This window comes from Manis pentadactyla, chromosome 3, assembly GCF_030020395.1.
Source record: "Manis pentadactyla isolate mManPen7 chromosome 3, mManPen7.hap1, whole genome shotgun sequence".
NCBI classification, from domain to species: Eukaryota; Metazoa; Chordata; class Mammalia; order Pholidota; family Manidae; genus Manis; species Manis pentadactyla.
In genome coordinates, this window is record NC_080021.1 from 216526495 (window position 1) to 216548650 (window position 22156).

A 22156-nucleotide genomic window follows, 5' to 3' on the forward strand; every position below is an offset into this window, starting at 1 on the left:
GCGCTCCCGCACACACGTGCACACGTGCTGTTTGTTCCTGGGCTCCGACTCTGGGCCTTGGGTGCCTGCCCCAGTCCTACCCAGGGCTCCTCCTTCCTCTCCTACTCCTTGCAAATCCTTCTGCACACAGGAGGCAGCTCATCTTCCTGAACATGCATCTTCACGTGCCACTCACCATTCAAAGCCCACTGCTGGCTCCCCAGTGCCCTGAGCATAGGGCCTCTTTGTGCACCAGCCCTGCTGGCCTCGCCCACTCCCTGCCCCACTCTCTACCTGGGACCAGATGTCCCAGCCACATGGGCTTCTTTCAGTCCCTTGAAATACTACACTCTAGCTGCAGGCCTTTGCACAGGCTGTTCCTGCTGCCTGGAACACTTGTCCTTGCCATCTTAGACTGGCACACTCCCACACTCCTTCAGGCCTCTCCAGTGCTAAGCGGTGAGTGTGAGGGTGGAGGGTGCCCAGGAGCCCGGCGGTCTAGGCTGAGTGCTTGCTGGTGGGAGAGACATTTGAGAGAGGCCTAGGATGTGGCTGGACAGGACCTGTTGACAGAATCAATTGTACCTGGGATAGAAGGGAGCCAGTGAGTGACCTTGGGCAAGTCACCTCCTGCCTCTGGTCCCTATGAGCACGACAGGCTGGTGACAAGCCCAGAATCACAGTGGCTTAAAAGCGCAAAGGCGGGTCCTCAGTCACACTGCACATCCATCTGTGCTCTGGGCACCAGGCTGAGGCCCTACATGGGGAAGGGCCTCACCCGCATTGAAGGCTCTACCCAGAAGTGGCCCACATCCCCCCCAACAGGCTTACTTGCCCCGAGCAAGTCAGATGGCTGCCTCTAACCCTGAGAGGGCCAGGAGGCCTGCAGAAGTGGGCTGGAGGTCTCACTCCCCAGGGCACTGGGAGGTGGCAGGGAGCCATGCCACAGTGCAGCTGGCCGTGTGGTGTTGCAGATACCTGGCAGGAACGGTTCTTACAGGGGTGCGCTGCCAGCCTGCCCTGGCCCCCGCCCCCCACCTCCCACCACTCCGTTTCCGCATCCCTCAGACAGGGAGCTGGATCCGGGCCTCAGTCACCCACCATCCCCGTGGCCCAGCTGTAACATCATTTACAGAACCCTTTTCTTTATATCGCCCACTTGCTTGTTTGCCAAGCAAGGAGAGGGGCCCCACTTCAGGAGCGTCTAACTGCTGCCCTGCGCGTGGGGAATTCTCCGAGTGTGCAGAGCCTCGTGCGTACATATATCTAGGGCTGCCCCGCTGCACCCCCGCCAAGAGTCCCGTTGCATAAATAATACATGAGATGCTGAGCTGTATTTTCTGTGGAGAGGCCATGTATTAGAGGATGATACAATACATGGTGTAATAAAGGCATGCAATATATGCGCGTGTCACTTCAGCACCTACCATATGGCTCCGGGCTTCCTAGCCGACAGCAGGAAACAGGGAGGTGGCTCCGGGAGAGGTGGTGGAGGCGGGGTTAGTGCTCAGGGCCTGGTGTCGAGCTGGGCTGGGTTTGAATCCTGGCTCTAGCCACTTGCCCAGCCTATGACTTACAGCAAGTGTGACAGGGACCATCAGGCCCCTGAGTCCCCTGTGGGCCCTGTTGCCTGTCTGCCACTCTCAGGCTTTCCTGCTAACAGTTTGCAGCCTTGGGCTGGTGGGCGGCCACAGAAGCCCAGCACTGCTCAGGGGGAGGTCCGGCCGAGCCTGGGACCACCCTTGGCTTTCTACTGCTCTGTGCTCCCCCCACTCCTGATTGGCTTCTCCCGGGAGTGCACCCTTCATAAAATCAGGTGCCCTGAAATCCCTGACTCAGGTCTGCTCTTGGAAGGTCCACCCAGGACGGCAAGGGACTGCCTCCCCGAGCATCCTCTGTGACGTGGCCGTGGCCCCCCCTAGGGCGTGCAGGTAGCCTGGGCCTGGCCCACAGTGCGTGCGCACTCAGGCAGCCTCTCCTGAGGAGAATGGGATGGTCCTGAGGGATGAAGCATCGCCCTCCACAATGGGGATGCCCTGGGTCCCCCGCACGTAGTAAGCAAGAAGCAGGTAAGGAAGTGTGAGGAGATGCGACCTTGGCCGCATCCACCCATGGTCGCCAGAGAAGTCCTCGTCCTTGGCTCGGTGCTTAGGACACAGCCCTCTTGGCAGGTCACGGGTTGGTGTCCTGGGAGGTGGTCAGTTACAAGATGGGTTTGGCCTCTGATGTGGTCGCTGTCTGGGGTTATGGCCTAGGCCACATGAGGCTCTGGGTTGGAGAGCGTGGTGTTTTCTGTGGTGCCATCCTCACTCTGGGAGGACTTGAGCGTCTGTCTGCAGCGAAGGCAGAGCTGTGAGCTGTCAGGGGAAAGAGTTATGGGGGGGCAGTCTGGACCCTCGTGCTCACCACAGGGCACCCACTTCTGCCAGGGTAGAGCCAGCGGCTGGGCAGCCCAGGGCAAGTCTTGCTGCCTCCCTGGGTTTGCGGGGTCACATCTGTAAAGGGGGTGACTTGAGTGAATGACGGATGGAGGCAGGAGTGTGCTACTGGCTGAGCGCAGGGCATGGCAAGCCTCTCTTCTGTGGCTCCTTCCGAGTCCCAGGGAGACGATGCCACAGTTCTGCAAGCTGGTTAAAAAAAAGAAAGGGGGAAGGGGACAGGGAAGCTGGTCTGCCTCCAGCCCTACGCCACCCCCAGTTGTTTGGGTGCCCACCTGGGTTAGGTGGGTGAGGCTGTCCCACTGCATCCTAGATAATGGTGACATTAGCCCATGTGGACAGGGCCATCCACCAGAGCTAAGGGCTTAACCATAAAATGTCATTCAACCCCCCACGGCCCCTGTCACTTCCCTGGCACCGATGTAGAAAAGGCCACCCCACCTGCGAGCAGTGGGGACTCAGGCTGACCAGGGCTCAGCTCACCACTGCGCTGCTGTGCCCGCCTCTTAGGAGCCTCGTCCCTCCCCTTCAGAGCCACAGACCCGCACTGGGCCCTTCCCGGACTCTGCCTCGGCCCGGGAGGGTGTTTGGGACCTGAGGACTTTCCCCACAGGGCCCAGGCTTCAAGGAGCCCCTTGTCCTGCCTGGTTCTGGCTCCCCTGAACCCCGGACGCCTCTCAAACTGCTTTTGAGGTTTCCTGCAGAAAAACATCCTCCAAGCTGCCTTGGGTTCTTATTAAGTCAGCAGCCCCAGGAAGGAGGCGCTGGGCTCTGCCCGCCTCTCCTCTCCTCTCCTGTCCCTGCCGGCCCTTTCATCTCAGGGAAAACATCCCAGTAAGACGACGAACATCAACTCAGCCCGAGTTACCAAGACAACCTTCCCTGTCCACTGCTGGCAGGAAGCGGGGGAGGCTGAAGGGGAGACCCCCGTCCCTGCCCTCCCCCTGCCCAGGCCCCCCGTGGGCCCCACTGGGAGAGGCCAGGCTGCGGTTGGCGGAGGGACCTCCGGCGCCCCGCCACGGGCTGTCAGCCTGGGTGCAGGCCGCAGCTTTCATCTGGGAGATGCTGCCTTTGCTGCCGGTTGGATTCTCTCGGGTTCCCGTGGCAGGATAATTGAGGAGGGAGTGACCGGAGATGGACCAAGATCCTCTCTGCTGCGGAAAAGCTCAGTCACGGCCGCCGCCTCCCGCTGCCTCATCTGGCCCAGGCCCGAACTTGGGGGCCCAGGGCCCTGGGGAGGGACAACACAGGGCCAAGACCAGGGGCCTGGGGGGTCAGACTGGCCCGAGGGTGAAGCCCAGCTCCGCTGTTCCTAAGCTGTGTGACTTTGGGCACACTTCGACCTCTCTGAGCCCCAGCACTGACCCGATACCGGTTACTGCCTTCACGGGCTTATTGATAAGGTCAAATGAGAGCATGCAAATGAGACTGGAGAGCCTCTCCCGGAGCCTGGCACCTCGAAAGCGCTCAGTAAACCAAAGGTGTGGTGTGAATGCCAGCTCTGCTTCCCGCCCTGCCCCAGCCTCCCACGGGTGGGGCTCAGGAGGGAGCTGCCCGCAAGGAAGGGGACGGACGTTTGGGCAGAGCTCAGGGCACCCCAGGCCCTGCTGGATGCGGGCAGCCACTCTGCCCGGGAGGGAGCATTAGAACCCTGGTTTAGGTTTGTTTAGGAGGCGAGGCCCTGGGGGTGAGCAGCTGGCTAACAGCACGGGCTGGAGGGCAGACCCATGGAATCCACCTCCAGGCTGGTGTGACCCGAAGCCCACGGTCTCTGAGCTGCCCAACGTCTCACTGCTTCTGGAGCAGCAGGTGCAGGACGTGCACATGGCGGAAGTGGGGGAGCTGGGGGTCCGCGTCACGCTGCAGCCCTCAGAGAGTCCATGTGCCTCAGGTTCCCTGGGGCAGCCGTGCTTTCTCCCCTCCCCCACGCCATCCTTGTAGTGACCTCAGGGCCGTGACAACAGCCCTGGGAGACACCCAGAATCCAATCACCCGTCATTAAGCGTCCTCCAGGGTGGTGGCCCTGACAGAGGAGTAATACGAAGAGCTGAGCAGAGAATGAATCATCGGTGAACCAACCAGCCGAGTCCCGTCAGCCCGGCCTTGGGTGCGTGCGAGGGCTGAGGGCACATCTTGGCGGCCAGGAGCCCCTGGAGAGCCCAGCGCTGTGGGGCTCCCGGACCCTCGCGGGAACGTGCTGCGACAACATTCAGGTAGCTGGGAGGGTGACCCCCAGACTCTGGGGGTGGCAAATGGGCTCTGTGCTGGGTTAGCATCTTCCAGCCCCAAGAAGTTTTGGGATTAGAAATAGACACATTTATGAGCGTTCAAGCAATATACTAATATCTTTGTCTTCAGTGTGTGCAGGTGGGGTGGTTTAAGAATATTTTGCTGATTATACTAGTCTAGCCTTGTGGTTCAAATTTAAAATATGAAATTGAACACTTGATTTAGACTTGGGGTTTTAATTGCACTCTTAGGAAATTTGTAAATGGTGCTGGAATTCCCCGTATTTCTACATTCAGTGTGTTAGATGTACAAACAATGTACTTAAATCTGTAGAGAGGCTGGTTTCTCAGTCAGACCATTGATGTACTTAAAAAAACACCTGAATATTTTCAATTTATTTATGCAGTTTAAAATGTTTAAAGGAGCTTAACTAGTTTTGTAAATGGGACCAAACAGTAGTCAAATGACCCTTAAAAGGGCTTGTTCAAATGTGCTTAATTTATAAATATATAAACAGAAACAGAACAGGACGATATGTAAAGTGAACTTAAAAGCTTAAGAAAAAAAGGCATTTGGAATGTGTAACATTCATGAATCTAATGTTAATGTTTAAAATCAAAGTCATTGTCTGGGTAATCTTTTCTGTGCACAAAAGCCACCCCAGGGAGCACCAGTCCACTCACAAAAATACATTCCTGCACCCTTTCAAAATTTATCCTCCTGCACCCCACCTGCCATGTCCCTTCCCAGGAGGTGACAGACTCGGCCGTTGTCTCGGCCTTGTGGTTAATGGGCTAATTAAATGTCTGGCTTTGGCGGGAAACATTAGGTCTTTGATCTGGGCCTTGGCCCATAGGTCTCTAATGGTGGGGGCTGCCCTGAGGCCTTTGGCGGACCCCCCATTCAAGGGGGAAAAGATTTGCTTCATCCAGCAGTATCCAGGAAGTATTCAAGGTACCAGATAGGGTGACACTGCTATGGTGCTTGTTACATGCCAGATACTAACCTGTGTGATCACCATAGCAACCCATCTGACAGATGAGGAAACTGAGGCGCAGAGCTGGTGAGTGGCAGAGCTGGGTCTTGGCCCCAAAGACCCTGGCTGTGGCACCTGTGCTCTCCATCAGCCAAAATCTGTGGGGGAGATGGACTTTCAACAGACAGTACGTAATGGTTTTATAATCAATTACACTCATGGTCAATGTTTTGCAGGCAAAGGGCAGGAGCTCAGAATGCACATAGCAGGAAGATCTGGGCTGGTCTGGAGACACGGGAGACCAGGTGGGTACAGGGGAGGAGGATGGGGGGCATGCTGGAGGGGTACCACACCTGGGCTGGGCAGCAGTTTGTGGGTGTGTCCTGATGTTGGACTTTCTCCTGAGAACAACTGAATGCAACAAAAGGGTTCTAAGCACAGAAGAGACACGGCTGCGCTCATGTTTGTAAGCCACCTGTCATGGGAGGGCAGCTGGAAGGGACAGGGAGACCAGACAGGGGCTGCAGAAGGTGTCCAGGTGAGGGGGCTTGAGACACCTGAGACTGAGCCGGGTGGGCGCATGGAGAGTTGTTTAGGGGGCAGCCTGGACAGGCTGGCAAGGGTGGGCTTGGGGAAGGACTGGGTGTCAAGGAGGACCCTCAGGGCCAGGCTGAGCCGAGGACACCTCTCCACAAGGAGACCCTGGCCTGCCACCCAGAGCTCCAACTCAAGGGCCTCCACCAGCTTGGGGTGCAGCAGAGCAAGCTGTCCAGCATGAGCGTGGCCAAGGGGCCTACTGAGCAAATTGGCCTCAGCCAAGCCCCCCGGCGTGGCCCGAGGTGCCCTCGCGGCGACCCGAACCGCTTAACTTCCCCCAGAGGAGTCCGGGTAATTCAGTCTCTGTGTTTACTCCTGTGGTGAGCGCCTCCGAATCTTTCATCTTGACTGCTGACTTTATCAAAATTCCCGTGGTAATTGGATCAGGTGCAGTATTTTCCATGAGGATATTAAATCAGGCCTTCTGCCCGCGTCCAGAATGATCCGTTTCCGAATATAAAGACGCAGGAGGTAGCATTACCCGAGGTGTTTTTCCTCCTTTAGACTTTCTCCCCCACCACCTTAATCATGGCAGCTCTTTATCTGTTGCCAACTGGGGAGGCCGCCCTCCCCCACCCCAGTTATTAGGCGAAGGACAAGAAGGATTCTTGCAGTTGAAGAAGGAGGCAGGGGCAGGGGCAGGGCCGTGGGACAGCAGAGCTGGGGCCACCCAGGCTGTCCCACCTGCAGGGGGCCTGTGCGCCCAGGCGGTGGGGCTCAATGGCCACTTCCCCTCCCCCAGCCTCTGTGTCAAGCCCCACAGGGCCACTGGGGAGGGGATATGGGGCGCCAGCTGGATGGGAGCCCCATCAGCCAGCCTTCAAGGAGGGTCATTTTGACCATGGATAAAGCACTGTACAAGAGAAGCTCAAGGGCAGCCGGGCTCAGGGTTGGGAGGGCGTTGACAAGAAACTCCAGAGATGTTGTTTAAAGAAAGAGAGAACCTTAAGTCCCCACCGTGATGAGGCCATGACAAAGGGCTGTCATCTGTGGTTACACAGCAGTGTGAGTGCAGGACATGCCACCAAATTGTACCTTTAAAATGGTTAATTTTAGGGCATGTGAATTTCACCTCCATTTTTTTAAAGTGCCTCTGTCACCATGCTGTGTTACCTGCCACTGACTCATTTCAATTGTTCAAAGCAGTGATTGAGCCTCTGTTCTGCGCCAGGCACTGGTGTAGAGCCTGAGGATGTAACAGCGAATGAAACACAGGTCCTGCCCCCAGAGGGCTGACATCAGTGTGGGGGGACAGACGGCAGTGTGCGGAGTGCTGGGAGGGTAACAAAGCAGGGAAGAAGGTGGGCAGTGGGGAGAAGGGGGGCATGGCCAGGGAGGTGTGGAGGCAGGAAGAGGGGGACAGCACAGAGACAAGCGTGGGGGGGCCAGGGAAGAAGAGTTGGTGAAGGACCGAGCACAGTAGGCTCCATCAGGACCTCAGCTTTTACACTTAGTGAGCCAGGAGCTGTGGAAGGGTTTTAAGCACAGTAGGATCTTGACCCAGTAACAGGGTCCCTCTGGCTGCCAAGTGCAGCATGGACTGCAAGGGGCAGGGGCTGGTCTAGGGACCCCAGGTGGGCCCCTAAGGCTGTCTCTGGGCAAGAATCAGTGGTGGAAATATAAATTTAAACCACAAAGGAATCCCAATATTCAGCTACCAAAATGGCTAGAACTAAAGATAAGACAAAGCCAAGTGTTAGCACGCACCTGGAGCAACTGAAATTCTCACACGTTGCTGTGGCATACAAATGGCATGGCCATTTTGAAGATGTGCTTGGCAGTTTCTGGTAAAGTTAAACATACATCTACCCTATGACCCCACATTCTGCTCCCAGCTGTGTACTCGAGAAATGAATGCTTATATTCATGATAGGCACACACAAGCATGTTCATAACAGCTTTATTCACATTCACATAGCCCCAAATAGAAACAAACCAAATGTCCATCCGCAGGAGAGCTCATGAACAAACTGTGGTATACTCGCACGATGGAATACCGCCCGGCAACGAAAAGGAGCCCCTGATACACACACTGACTCAAAGGATCTCGTATACATTAACGTCAAACAAACAAGAAAACAGGCACAAAGGAGTACCTATTCTATGACTGCTTTTTGCTGAGGTGCTAGAACCTGCGAGACGACCTAAGGTGATAGAAAGTTTCCTTTGGAGAGATGGTAACGGCAAAGAGAGGGCCTAAGGAGATTTCTAGGGTGACAAATGATCTTTGCCTTGAACCTGGTGGTGTTTTTACGTGTGCATACACATGTAAAAATTCATCAAGCTCTATACTTATTTATGTATTTCACTGAGTGTAAATGATACCTTGGAAAAAATAACTGGTGTAGAGAGAATGGTGCTTCAACCAGGTTGCTGGTGTGGTAGGTGGGCAGGTGAGGGGGCAGAGTGCCTGGAGAAACCTCCTTCCCTCCCTGGGTCACTGCATTGGATCCTGGGCACCACGTAACACCAGCCACCTCCTGCCCTTTCCCATGGACCCTGCCCCTCACGTGGGGCGGAAGCAGCCCGGGTGAGCAGTTGCCTGTCTTGATGGAGACAGGTGGCCTGAGGAGGCGGTTATTTATTTTGAGGGTCCAGCCTGTTTGTCCAATGGGGGAGGGGCTGGCAGCAACCATCGTGGGACCAGATTCCTGATTATAACTTCATAACGGGCACTGGCTATTCAGGAGGCACTGATATTTATGGAATAAATACAACGCGATTTATGGCCGTATCTCCCTCTGATGTCCCATCTGATATGCAATTCAATTTCTTTTATTGTCTTTGGGCTTTTGCCATGGAGGAGAATGCATAAATAAATAAATATATGGGCAAATGGCAGCCGGCAGGCCGGGCAGGGGCTGCCAGCCCTCTATCTCTGGTCCCACATTAGGACCATCGATCACGCGTTATGAAGCCGGAGCCTGTCCCCCGGCTGGGATGGGGAGCAGACGTGCTCCCTGTTATTTAAGGGCCTCTGTTGGCAGGTCGCCCTGCCTGCCCTCTGCTTGCCACCAGACGTGGTGTCCCTACTCAAGACCTGGGCCTGTGCTGCTTGGCCACACTTGCAGGGACCCTAGAGGCCCAGGTGCCCCAGGTCTTCTGTGGGTGGAGGACGCTGCAGACTCTGATGTGTGCCCTGCATGGCTCTCCCATGGGAACCCTGTGCCAAGCAGCCCAGACATGCTTCTGCTTTGGAGTCAAACCACGTCTTCAAAACCAAGCTGGCACCTCTGAGCCCTGGGAGCCCGGGTAAGTTTCCTGTCCCCAAGCCTCACCTCCTCATCCAAGAATGGAGGCAGTAGCAGCCTTTACCCCAGGGTTGATTAGAAGATCGTGGAGGCCCTGCACACAGCTTGGGGTGCAGGAGTGGGCACCCACTTCACACGCTACTGTGTGAGGCCTCTTCTGGTGGGGACACGGGCTCAGTGGCTGGGGCCTGGTGTCATCCTGACCCAGAGCCCTGCCTCCCACTGAGGGACAGGACCCCAGCCTGTGCGAGGACATGGCTGGAGAGCCTGGGGCCCAGCTTCCAGGCTGCCCGCCATCACCACTCTGTGACCCCATCTCAGGTGCACTCCTGTGCCCCGTAATTTGGGTGGTCTACAGCCCCCCTTCCCTTTCCCCTTGGGGACTGTCCCTGAGAGTGCTCCCAACCTGTCTCCCTGTCCCAGTGTGGGCTCTGAGCCCTGCTTGCCCCCAGCGTCGCCAGGCTGAGGGGCTCACGGCAATCCTGCAGCTGCGGGGCTCCCAGGACACATGGGCCTCCCTCCCCGACCAGCCCCGGCTGCTCCTGCTCTGGTTCACACCACATGGGTACACACATGGGAACAGACACTCCACACACACACGGGAACACACCCACACCACGTGGGTACACACATGGGAACAGACACACACACACCCCACACGGGAACACACACACTCACACCATGTGGGTACACACATGGGAACAGACACATACCCCCCCAATGGGAACACACACACTCACACCACACCCACACCACGTGGGTACACACATGGGAACAGACACATACCCCCCCCAATGGGAACACACACACTCACACCACATTGGTGCACACATGGGAACAGACACCCCCCACCCCCCACATGGGAACACACACACTCACACCACATGCACACATGTAAGCACACACACTCACCTCCCCACACACATGCCCCCCACACACACCATGCACACCCACACACAGACCCAGATGGAAACCCGACAGCTCCCAGCACACATCTGAGATGCGATGCAGCCCATGAAAGGGGATCTGCAAAGGACTTCTCCTTAGAAGAACGACTCTCCTTGCTGGGGCAGGTCTCTGGGTGTGGTGGACAGGGCACTCCCGACCAGTGGGGCGTTGTCCAGGGGGGTGCGCCTCCCTAAATGCTTTCAGAGGGAGTTCTAATCCGACGCCGTGCTGTGCAGTCCTAAATGTGGCTTGTCCTGGGAGCTGGGGTGGGGCGGCAGGCCTAGGAGACTGCTGAGCGCATCAGAGAGCTGAGTGCAAATGCTGCCTGGCAGCCCAGCCGTGTGACACAGGGTGAGCTCCTGTGCTTCCCAGAGCCTGTGTCCTCCTCAGAAGCGTGGGGCTGATGCTCCCTGGAAGGAGCAATCTGGCGGTTCTGTAGTTAGGTAGCCACGCACAGCGCCTGGGGTGGGGGACTAGGGTCACCCCTCCAAGGGGCGTCTTCTAACTCCCTAGCCCCATGACCACCACCACCTGAGGGGGGCCCACGGTGCCCTACACCCTCCTGGGGGAGGCATAGATTTGACAGCCTTACCTTTTTATTTTCTAGACTCCCTGTGCTTTGGCCCCCGAACAGGCCCCAGCAGGCGGCATAAATTTCCCACACCGGCACAGAGCGCCATTAGCACTGGCGCAGGGAATGCTAATCGGCTCCTCACGGTCCCAGGCTGAGAATCCCACCTTTCCCTGACATTTGTAAAGTTCACGTTTTCAAAATAAAGCCACGTGAAGGGCGAGGTGCCCATAGATCACTTCCCTGTCACAGGCTCGCCAGCCCCTTCCCTGCCCTTGGCCTTCACCCCCGCTTTAAAGGGCCAGCACGCCGGGAGAAGAGCCAGCCGGAGCCTGGGCCTCATGCAGATCCCTTTCTCCTTCCCTCCCACCTGCTTTCAGATATTCTCTTGTTCATTCACTCCCTGCTATTTCTGGACCACCTTGCCCAGAGTGTATGTCAGAGACAGGGCAGGAAACTGCAGGATTGTTGTCCTCTGGAACTAACAATCTAGGGAAAGAGGGACTTGAAACTAATCACAAGTGTTAGAAGCGCCATGAATTCAGGGGATGGGGCAACAGGGAGGGCTTCCTGAGAAAGTGACATCATCCTGAAGCCTGAGACCTCGAGGAGGAGCAGAAGTCAGGCTGGTGAGAAGAGGCAGAAGAGCATTTCAGGTGGAGGAACTGGCAGATGCAAAGGTCCTGGGGTAGGAGGGCACTTGGCATGTCTGAGGGTCTGGAAGAGGCTGGCCAATGAGGTAGGAGTTTTGGGGTTTTAGGAGTTGAGGCCTGAGAGGCGGCCCTTGCCTGAGGACACCCTTCCCAGGTGGCCCAGCCAAAGACCCACATGCCACCCTCATCCTCCCCTGTCCCAGCCCAGCTGGTTTTCCTCCTCAACACACACAGAGCTTGCTCACCCACTGCTCCTCTCTCCCAGGCTCCTATGGAAGCTTCCAGGCCACTTATGTTTCCACACCCACACCCGCAGCTCATTGTCCCTGCAGCAGCCAGGGGGGACTCCCCTAAACTAAACTCACCCTTGGCCTTGCCTCTGCTGAAAACCTTCCTCTGGCTCCTTGCAGCCCCCAGGGGAGTCTGGGCTCCTCAACAGGACACACAGGGCCTCTGTCAGTTGGCCTTGCCCACCCCCCCGGCTTCCTGCCCCTGCCACTCCACCTTGCCTTCTCCCACACTCCACCTCCAGCCGCACTGGGCTTCCTTCGGTTCTTTACCTTTTTGCCTCTGAGCCTCTCACATGCTGTTCCTTCTCCCAGAATGCTCATCCCCATCCCCTTTTCCTGGCTGCTCCTCCTCTCCAGGTCTCAGCTGAGGTTCCACCTCCACCAGGGAACCTTCCTGACTCCCCCAGACTGGGGTAGGCACCTCCTCTTTGTGCTCACTGCCCCACTGATTACTCTGACTGCCTTGTGTTATAACCACCAGGTTATTTCCGGGGCCCCCAAGAGCAAGGACAACTCTGCCATCATTCATCATCTGTCCCCTGTGCCCAGCCCAGGGACTGGCATGTCACTCGGTAAATGTCCGTCCAGTGAGTGAATGAATGAATGATGAATGGGGCTGCACTATTACTTCCTTTGCAGCCCAGCCCCTGGCCCCTCTACCTCCCAGAAGACGGCCAGGCATTCTCTGTCCATCTGGGCCCCCGTGATTTGAAGGGCTTCCAGCGCTGACTCATCCTGAGCCCAGGCCCAGTTCTGCTGGGCACAGGAGTGGGCTGAGACAGTTGCTGGGCTGAGTGGTGAAATGCTCCGAGGCCAGCCATGTCCCTCCACCTGTCTGAACTTATTAACTCCAGGGAGAAGATGCTCTATGAGGATGGCAGCTGAGGGGCCCCCTGTCAGCTCCCATCAGCTCTCCACTCTGCTGCCCATCCTATTTTGCAGGTTTCCACTGACCTGCCACCTCCTCCAAGAAGCCTCCCTGATTGCCCAAACTGAACTCACCCCATCAAGGAGTTCATCCCGCTCCTTCATGTTTCCTTTGTGGCCTCTCCCATGATCTGTCACTACCTAATTCATCAGCTTGTTTTCTGGGTTACTCTCTGCCTCCCTAATTCTCTAGGAAGCCCTATGAGGTCATGAACTACCCACTACCTATACCTCGGCAACGTCAGGGCCCAGCACAGATGTTCCCTAAAGGAATGAATGAATGAATGAATGAATGAATCAATCAATCAATCAGGTAAGTGAAAATGGACAAGAGCATAAGCTCTGGGGACAGGCACACGGTTGCTGACCTGCAGGTGGTTTGGGGCAAGGGGCTGCCTCTTCCTGAGCCTCAGTTTCCCTGTGTGCATTTACCTGTGCAGGTGGTGCACTTAATCCAGGCCCAGCCCCCAGGAAGTCTCTGTGGTGGCCACCTTTCCTTGCTCAGAGGTGCAGGACGGTGCCCCGGAAGGTAGCCACAGGGTGGACAGACGGCCTTGGGCCTGGCAGCAGAGTCCTGGGGAACCAGGTGCACCAGTCACTGAATTCCCTCTCCCACAGCTCCCCACAAAGCCTTGGCAGACCCCCAGTTCTGACTACCTGTTCTGTTTGCCTATCTGCTGAGCAGTAGGGTCTCCCCACTTGACAGAAGGGAAGACTGAGGCCCAGGCATGCTGATGGAAAGCACAGACTTACAGATCCTTGGAGCCAGTCAGGGCCTTACGTGAAGCCACGTGGACCAGCGCTCTTGCTGGCCAGATGGGGAGAACAAGGTGCCACAGAGGGCCAGGGTGCACCAAGCTGCCCCAGAGGGCTGGGCCAGTGAGGCTGCTTCCCAGACCTCCGGGGCAGGGCCTAAAGGACGGGACGGGGTCTGGTTTTCCCTCGTGCTAGTGCCCCAACCCTGGGCTCCACGGAGGCTGTGGAGCTGTCAGGGGGGATCAGCAGGGGCCTGGCCTGATCTCCCCAGATTTAATTAACAGGCCTTTCATCTTTGTCCTGAAGGAATCTTATCTTCTGTCTTCTTAATTAACGTTCATTAAGCAAATCAGAACAGGATTTTCTCCCTCCTTTCTTCGCCTGGAAGGTTTTAACCCTTGGTAGGTGGGCTTCAAGGAGGGGGTCCACCACTTTTGTTTGCATCCCAAAGCCTCTACCCAGACTCCCCAGGTACCCAGCATAAGCACATCCTCCATCAGCCACACAGATATTGGCTCTTTCTCCCACACCACCTCTGTGCTGGCCCCCTGGATACCACTCCATCCATCTTCCTGAAGGAAATCGGCATGGACTCTACTGTTCAAGAGCCCTCTGAGGCTCCCTGCCACCACTAGGACAATGTGTTAGGACAAAGGGCAGGTTATGGAATTGGGTCTCAAAGCTCCAGGCTGCAGGGAGACTGAGGCCTGTGGCTCTGCAAAGACCTGTATTTTAGGTCATGTGTGCGCAGCGAGGGCCCCTGGCTACATGGCACAGATGCCTTTGCTGGGGTCATGGTGTGTCCTGCTGGGAGGTGACACGCAGAGCCTTCGCTTGATGGAGAGTCGGCAGCATGCATCTTGTTGTCTAGTGTCCCAAATGGTGACCTCTGCAGTTCTCCTGGATCGTTCTGAATCCCTTTCCTGCAGTAAGAGAAGTGTTTATTGTTCTTTTGTTTTGGGAGCTGTCCTGGACTTTGTGGGTACACAGACATGCCTGCCTACCCTAAGAGGCCCCACTTTGCTTCCTGGCATCTGTGAACCCCATTCCTTCCCCAACTCCCAGCCTGGGTGGAGCTGACTGGCCACAGGGATGGGAGAGACCATCAGCAAACCATTTCCTTTCTCTGGGCCTCAGTTTCCCTATTTGTACAGACAGTGCCCTGGACCCAATGATTTTATTGTGTCTACAAGCTGTGGAGGGAAAGCAGGTTTACCCTTGGCCGCTAGCGGGCAAAAGGGGCCAGTCCCTTAATGTGGCCAATGTTGCCACCTGGTGGTGGAGCCTGGGCGAATGTGAACAGCTGGATGTGGAGTGCAGGCGGGATCACCTGGAAAAGCAGGGGTCACTGGAGAGCCTGGGAGGTCGCCTGCCGAGGCAGGATGCAGTCCTCGAGGGCTGCTGCCGGGAGCTGGCCAGGTCGGTGAGCACCCAGCTGGGCTCTTGAAGGAGCCGTCATCTCTGGCCCAGCCCTTATAGGGTTAGCCTTTGCCTGCCATGTGACTCCTGCTCATTCCCGAAATGTTCCCTAAACTGGGCTCAGTGCAGGCCCTGGAGACACCAGGGGACACACGAGATCCCTGCCCCATGAACTCACAAGCTCCTGCAGACCCTCTGCGGAACGAAGCCCCAGTGCATGACCACAGTGCCCAGCACCCCACAACATCTGGTCTCTGCTCCCTGCTCCAGCCTCACCCCCAGGACCAACTCACAGCTGCAGACACACACCAGAATTTCCCCACCCATTCACACCTCTGAGCCTGTGTACACCCTGTGCCTCCTGCCTAAGACGCCCCTTTATCCTACTCATCCTTTACAACTCGGTTTCCTCATCTCCTCCCTGGGAAGCACTCTCCAATTCCAAGCAGAACTGGCCTTCCTCCCCTCCCCGCACCCCCATGCACCACCACCTGTTACATTCTACCAGCCTATTCATGGACATCCATGGGCATGTCTCCCTCCCTGGGAGGGCAGAGGGTGTCTAACCCACATTGGTGCCCCTGCCCCAGCACAATGTAGGGTACACAGCAGGCAACAGTACATGTTTGCTGAGGAACAAATGACTGTCAATACACGGCCACAACCCAGCCTTATGAAACAGGCAAGAACAAGCCTTGGAAAGTCCCGGGGCTGGGTCTTAGTGCACCCCCTCCCTCTCCAGAGCTCGGAGAGTGGGGTAACTTGTCTTCATTATAGTGACAGCAACTTATGGTGCACTCATTCCATGCTGGGCTCTTTCTGGACCAAGCACTTGGCAAGTGCTTGTATGTCCAACAGGAAGGGTTGAATGCCGGGGATTTAGTGCTCAGGGGATGCCCTTGTTGCTAAGAGGAGATGTGCAATGGGAAAGACCCAGGAAAGGCCCTCATGTCCCCTTTTATCTTGGTATTGAAAGTCACTGGTGAGCAGTTGCCACGTAATGAGCAGCCACTGAAGCCTCACAACAGCGTCATGAGCAGGTATGGTTACCAACTCCACTTCACAGATGAGGACACTGAGGTTTAAAGAGGCTAGAGCCTCCGCCACACCCCCTCCACGCCAGCCGGGGACAGGCCGCGGGGGCTGACCCCAAAGCCGGGCACTCCCGGGCGCGTCCACCAGGTGGGGGTGAGCGCCGAGGGACCCACCGGCCGGGATGGGGGCGGGAACCGCGCCGTCGCCCCGCCCTCCGCCCGGGGAGGCGGGACCGGCGCCCACCCGGCCGAGCCGGCGGCAGAGCCGGCGCGCGGGGCCGGGAGCGCGGGGCGATGGCGGCGGCGGCGGCGCTCCTGCTGGGCCTGGCGCTGCTGGCGGCGCGGGCGGCCGGCGCGGGCATGGGCGCGTGCTACGACGGCGCGGGGCGCCCGCAGCGCTGCCTGCCCACGTTCGAGAACGCGGCGTTCGGCCGGCGCGCCGAGGCCTCGCACACGTGCGGCCGCCCGCCCGAGGACTTCTGCCCGCACGTGGGCACGCCGGGCGCGGGGGCGCAGTGCCAGCGCTGCGACGCCGCGGACCCCGAGCGCCACCACAACGCTTCCTACCTCACCGACTTCCACAGCCAGGACGACAGCACCTGGTGGCAGAGCCCGTCCATGGCCTTCGGCGTGCAGTACCCCGCCTCGGTCAACATCACCCTCCGGCTCGGTAAGCGCGGGCCCGGGCACCGCCTCCACCGCGGCCCCACCCCGTCGCGGGCCAGAGGCAAAGAGGCCGCAGCTGCGGGGCGCCGGGCGTTGGCAGTAGGACCCAGGTGCGGGGCGGGGGGCCTCGGGAACGGCGTCTGTGCCCCCCTCTGGCTGCAAGGATGGACTACCGTTGGGTGCCCCTCTGGGGCCGGGGGGGGCCGGAAGCCTGCTGCGAGCCCTTCGCGGAGCAGCAGATCTGGGCGCAGCGACAATGCCTGGGAACGGTTGTCCATCGTAGACCCAGAGCTGTTGTGGGACCCGCCAGGCGGTGACTAGTCCACCCTTCAGGGCAGAAGCTCCTAGTCTTGGGTCATCTGGTCGACTTCAGGGCCCTCAGTGAATCCCCGAGGCTCTGCAGTCCTGGGCATGTTCTTAGGGCAGGAGCCACCACCGTTCGCTGGGCAGGTTTGGCCCCATGAGCAGGAGCCTGGTGCCATCCTGCTGTTGGGTAGCCGGCCTGGGTGCCGTGGCCTCTGCTCTGCCCACGCCTCCCTCCACCCAACCCCACGCCAAGGCGCAGGAGCACACAGATCCTGGGTGTCGGAATCCCCAGCCTGGACCCAGCCCTTCACTCCCGGCCCCTCCGCCATTCGGGGAATGCGGATGCCCCAGCCCCCTCCAGTGCAGCCCAGTCCAGGTCCTCCTTGGGCCCCCAGATGTACCCGGCGTTGAGCTAGGCGTCTTTCTGTTGCAGCCTCCACAACCCTTTCAAGGAGGGGCTGTTTCCCCCCATCTGCACTCCCGTATCCGTGCGTTCAGAATCTCCCAAAGCCTTGAAAACTCAGTGTTTTTATAACTCATTTTGGCTGCTAAACCTGACCGGAGGCTATTAATAGATCTTGTTTCTCCTACCCAGAGTGAATATCATCCATTTGGCTATTGAAATCGCACTTGAGCACACAGCTTGTGGTCCCAGAGCAGGCTGGGGTGTTAGCACGATCCGTGGTATAAAGACTGCATCATCTCTCCGCCCCTGATAAGTTCTCAATTCTGAGACACATCTGGAGCCAAGCAGTTTGGATAAGGGATTATGGGACTCTAGCCCCATTTTTCAAATGAGAACATTGAGGCTCAGAGAGGTTATGTGTTTGGCCCAAAGACACACAGCTGGTAAATAACATCCTGGATATGAACATCCTCGTATACCCAACATCAGAGCATAAACTCCTCAACATGAGCTCCACCCAACAACGGTTGGCTCTTCCCAGCCCTGGGTGACCGCACCCTGGGGAGGGCTGGGAAGTGACATTGAAGTGAGGTGGAGGGTCACTGAGCCCCCTCAGCAGAGGCGGTGCTGACTGCGGCTCTGCTCTGCAAAGCTCAGCTTCCCAGGGTTTTGACGCCTTCCACTGGCCTGTCGGGACCACTAGGTAGGGCTTCCTGGTGGGGTGGGGTCTCTCTCCCAGGCTGGAGACCGGAAACCAGTGTGGGGAGGGAGGCTGGGGCAGCTGGCTGGACGGGGCTGGCAGCACCCCAAGGCCACAGGGGAAGGAATCTGGGGCAGGGCGGGGGCTGCCGGGGAGACAGGCTGTTCATGACAGAGGGTGCGGGTTTGGCTGATGGGTTGCATGTGTTGATGGAACCTAGGGGCGGGCAGGGGGCTCAGCCCAGACACAAACAAGGTGGGAGGGGGCGGGAAAGCTCCCAAGTGTTTGGACTTGGGGGCAGCTCCATTTAATGAACACTCTGGTGCTAGGCCTTGGACGTCAGCCGTGTGACCTCGTTCCACTCTTCAGAAACCTCTAGAAGCAGTGCAGGTGTCTATCTTCCCTAAACAGGGAACCTGCGGCTCAGAGATGCCACACTGAGCATGCTGCCAACACCTCACACACTCACACAGGCACACTTAATATGTGGACATAGGCACATGCACACGCATGCCCACATGTGCACACACTCCCACTCTTACCCACTCATGTTCACACAGCGCACACAGACCCATGTTCCCACACACGCCTTCCCTGCGCCTGCGCTCTCTCCATCACGTGGTCCGGCACCAGCATGGAGAAGGGGCTCCGGAGGTACTGGTACGGTGAATGAAGAGAGAAGGCATGCATGGATGAGTGAAAGTGACAAGTCCCCTTCTCCGTCCTGTGCTTCTGCGCCCAGCACAGGGTTCTATTTTGCTCCAGGAAACAGAATAAGGTAGAAACCTCAGACTGGGGCTTTGGGCTCTGGCCTGGCACAGCCCCTCACTGGGCAAAAGCCTGCACCTCTCGCGCCCTGCGTTCCTGCCTGTAAAGGGTCACTACCTCCTAGGCGGTGATGCAGGTTCCATGAGCCCAGGTCAGCCAAGTGCTTACACAAGCTGTGACCTTGTGTCAAGGGGGACAGGCCAGCGTACCCCTGCTGAGAACAGCCCAGAGCTGAGGTTCCCCTGAGGGTGGCCACTACCCAAGGGGTTGAGAAATGCTCACCATGCTGGCTCCCAAGGATATGCTGAACCTGGGCCCTGTTTATGCAAGAGGGGCGCCAGAGGCCCACAGCAGCCCCAGACTTGGCCCATTTTTGGTTTCGCTCAACTTTGGTTTTCTCCACACTGAGCTATGGATTGCATAATATCGGAGGAAGAAGAGGTCTGGGGTGTTGGGGTGTTCCCAGCGGAGGCCTTGTGCAGTGGCGGAGTTTAGCTGGGGAGCCCTCCTGGCCCTCTGGCCATCCCTGCTGGCTCTGTCCCCCTTCCCTGGCAGCTTGTTGGGGGGGAGAGTGGGCGTGGGTGTGGGCTCTGGCCCCGGTTTCCAGGAGGGAGTGGGTAAAGGGCAGGGGAGGGGGAGGCAGCCGGTCAGGGTCGGTGGGGGCTGGAGGTCGCTGCTTTCCCAGCCCCCCTGCGAGCTTGCAGACATCTGTTCCGAATCTCAGAGATGAAGTCCCCAAACTGAGCCTTCCTGTCTGGGATGAAAGGCAGCAGTAGGGTCTGGCAGCTCCAAGCCTTCTCCTGAGGCCTGGGGAAGCAGGCAGACTGGGGCCTGATGGGAGTGGGTGAGGGGGGCGTGGATGGTCATCAGGGGTAGCAGATACTATTCAAGGCTCTCACTTGGTGCTAAGAACCCCACTGAGCCAGCACCCCAACCCAGCATGATTTGTTCTTCTGTAGACAGGGAAACTGAGGCTCTGAGGATGAAATCAGTTACCCAGGGTCACACAGCTAATACATAGCAGACCTGGGGACCCTCCCCAAACTGCAGTGCACTTGGGAATGGTAAGCATTCAGGTTAGGCCAGTCTGACCCTTGGCTTCTGGCCCAGGTGGGGAATCTCCCTTCCTGCTTGTACACTTTCTTGGAGTCCTAAGAATCTCCTGGAACGACAGGAAGACCTCAAGTGCCCAATCAGAGAGCAGATGAGTTCTGAGCTCCTGGGCCAGGGGCAGTTGCGGGACTCAGGTGGGTGGGCTCCTGCCTCCCCACGCTCCTCAGGTCCTGTCTGCCTGGGTGCAGGCTTGTTTCTCCTGCAAATCGTCCTGTCGTCTTGGGGTTTGCTGAGCCTGACTGTGCTGGCTTTGGGGTACAGCCTACCAGAAGCCAGATGGGCTCAGGAAGGACAAGAATGTGCTCTGGGAGTGCACACAGGGGAAGCTGGGCTTCCCAGGATCTGAAGGGTGGCAAGGACTTAACAGAAAAGCAAAGGACATTTCAGGTTCATGGGGGAGCCAGGAAGCCACTGTGTGCACTCACAGACTCGCGGGGCCTGGATGGCTAGAGTGGAGGGAGAGGAGACGGTGGGCCTGGCCCTGGTTGGGGCTGCACATCAGGAGGCCCCTGAGGAGCCCTGGGGCCAGCCGGGTCTCCCAAGCTTTGGCTGCACTGCGTCTTCCTGCCGAGTGGGCGGCCGTGTTTGCGTTGGCTGGGCCCAGCACTGAGGGCCAAGTCCTCCTTCCTTCTCCCTGGGGGTTCTGGCTGGAACGCTGGCCCCCAGGCAGGTCAGGGGCCAAGGCAGCGGCCCTAGTTAGCGTCCACCCACAGGAGCAGCGGCCCCCGGGTCCGGCTTCCCCTCCTAGGGCTTCTGCGGACTGGCTCAGGAGTTGCAGGAGTGGGAAGTTCCAAAGCCCAGGAGGGATGCTGCAGCCTCCCGTCAGCCTCCCAGCCTCGGCCTCGCCCCACCCCACCTCCGGCTCCTGCTGCAGCCAGCCGCCCTTCGCAGGGCCTGGACGGGCCAGCCTTCTCTCTTTCCTCCCAGTCTTTGCGATACTGTCACAGCTGCCCGCCATACTTTCTCTTCCCATCGTCCGGGCAACCCACATCTCATTTGTCAACAGAACATTGGAGTGTCTACAGTGCCAGTCCCTGGGGATGCAGCAGTAGACAAACTGCTGTCTGCCCCACTCAGCTTGGAGGTGCGCTCCTCCAGGAAGCCCCCCAGGATTGTGCTCTTGGAGGCACCCCCTCCACCCCGCTCCAGTCTGCATCGCTGCCCTGAGGTTTTGGTTTGTTTGTGCGGATCACCAGCTCTTAGCCGCAGAGGGAAAGCCTGTTTTCACAGCTGTATCCTGGCACCCAGCACAGGGCCCCCTGCCCAGGGGTGCTCAGTAAATGTTGGGTGGATGAATGAATGGAATGACAACTGACATTTAGTTATGTGTATGCTGCATGTCTGGGACTGTTCTGAGGGCTTGGCAGGCATTTACTCACTAAGCCCTATTATTGTTATGCCCGTTTTGCAAATGGGGAAACAGAGGCTGTGCGTTCAAGTCACTTGCCTAGTTAATTCCAAGGGAGGGTAGGTGTTCTGCCCAAGGCCACAGAGTGCTGAAGTGGTGGAGCTGGGATGTGAAGCCCAGCAGGTCGCGGCTATGCCCTGTTTCCTCACTGGGAACAAGGGAGTGGGTGAGTGAATGCTGGAACGAGTGACTCCCCAGCCTTCCACATGCACCCCAAACTCCTAAGCTGTGGCATCTGTAAGGGCCCCAACCTCCCTCTGGCCCTGCCGGCTGCTGCTCACCGCGGGCTCCGGCTGCTTACCCTGCCTCCCTCATCTGCAGGCAGTCCTGCCACCAGGCACTCCCTCTCCCCGTCTCATGCCCTGGCTTTGCCTGTTGGGGTCATGGGTGATGTTTGGGATGCCACCTGCACCTGTCTCCCAGTCTCCCACCTGAGCCCTTGATTGGATAATTTGAGCATCCTCCCAAACATCCTGCTTGGATGTCATAAACTTAGGGCCCAAGAGGAAAGGCACCCTCATTAGCAGCAATGTTATTCACAATAGCCGAAGAGTGGAAGCACCCCAACTGTCCAATGACAGATGAATGAATGAACAAAAGGTACACATGCAGTGGAATGTTACTCCATCTTGAGAGATTCTGACATGGGCTACCACACAGGTGAGCCTCGGGGACGTTATGCTGTGACATAAGCCAGTCACAGGAAGACACGCACCGTATG

The 22156-nt window shown here is 57.8% G+C and overlaps 1 protein-coding gene across 1 annotated transcript in view; it reads left to right on the top strand.

Moving 5' to 3' along the window:
* Positions 1–16331: 16331 nt before the first annotated feature.
* Positions 16332–22156, top strand: part of LAMC3 (laminin subunit gamma 3) — a 57116-nt gene continuing 51291 nt past the window's right edge. The window contains exon 1 of the mRNA XM_036913558.2: positions 16332–16738. Coding sequence (XP_036769453.2) covers positions 16363–16738 — 376 coding nt within the window. The 5' untranslated portion in view covers positions 16332–16362. The remainder of the gene's footprint in view (positions 16739–22156) is intronic.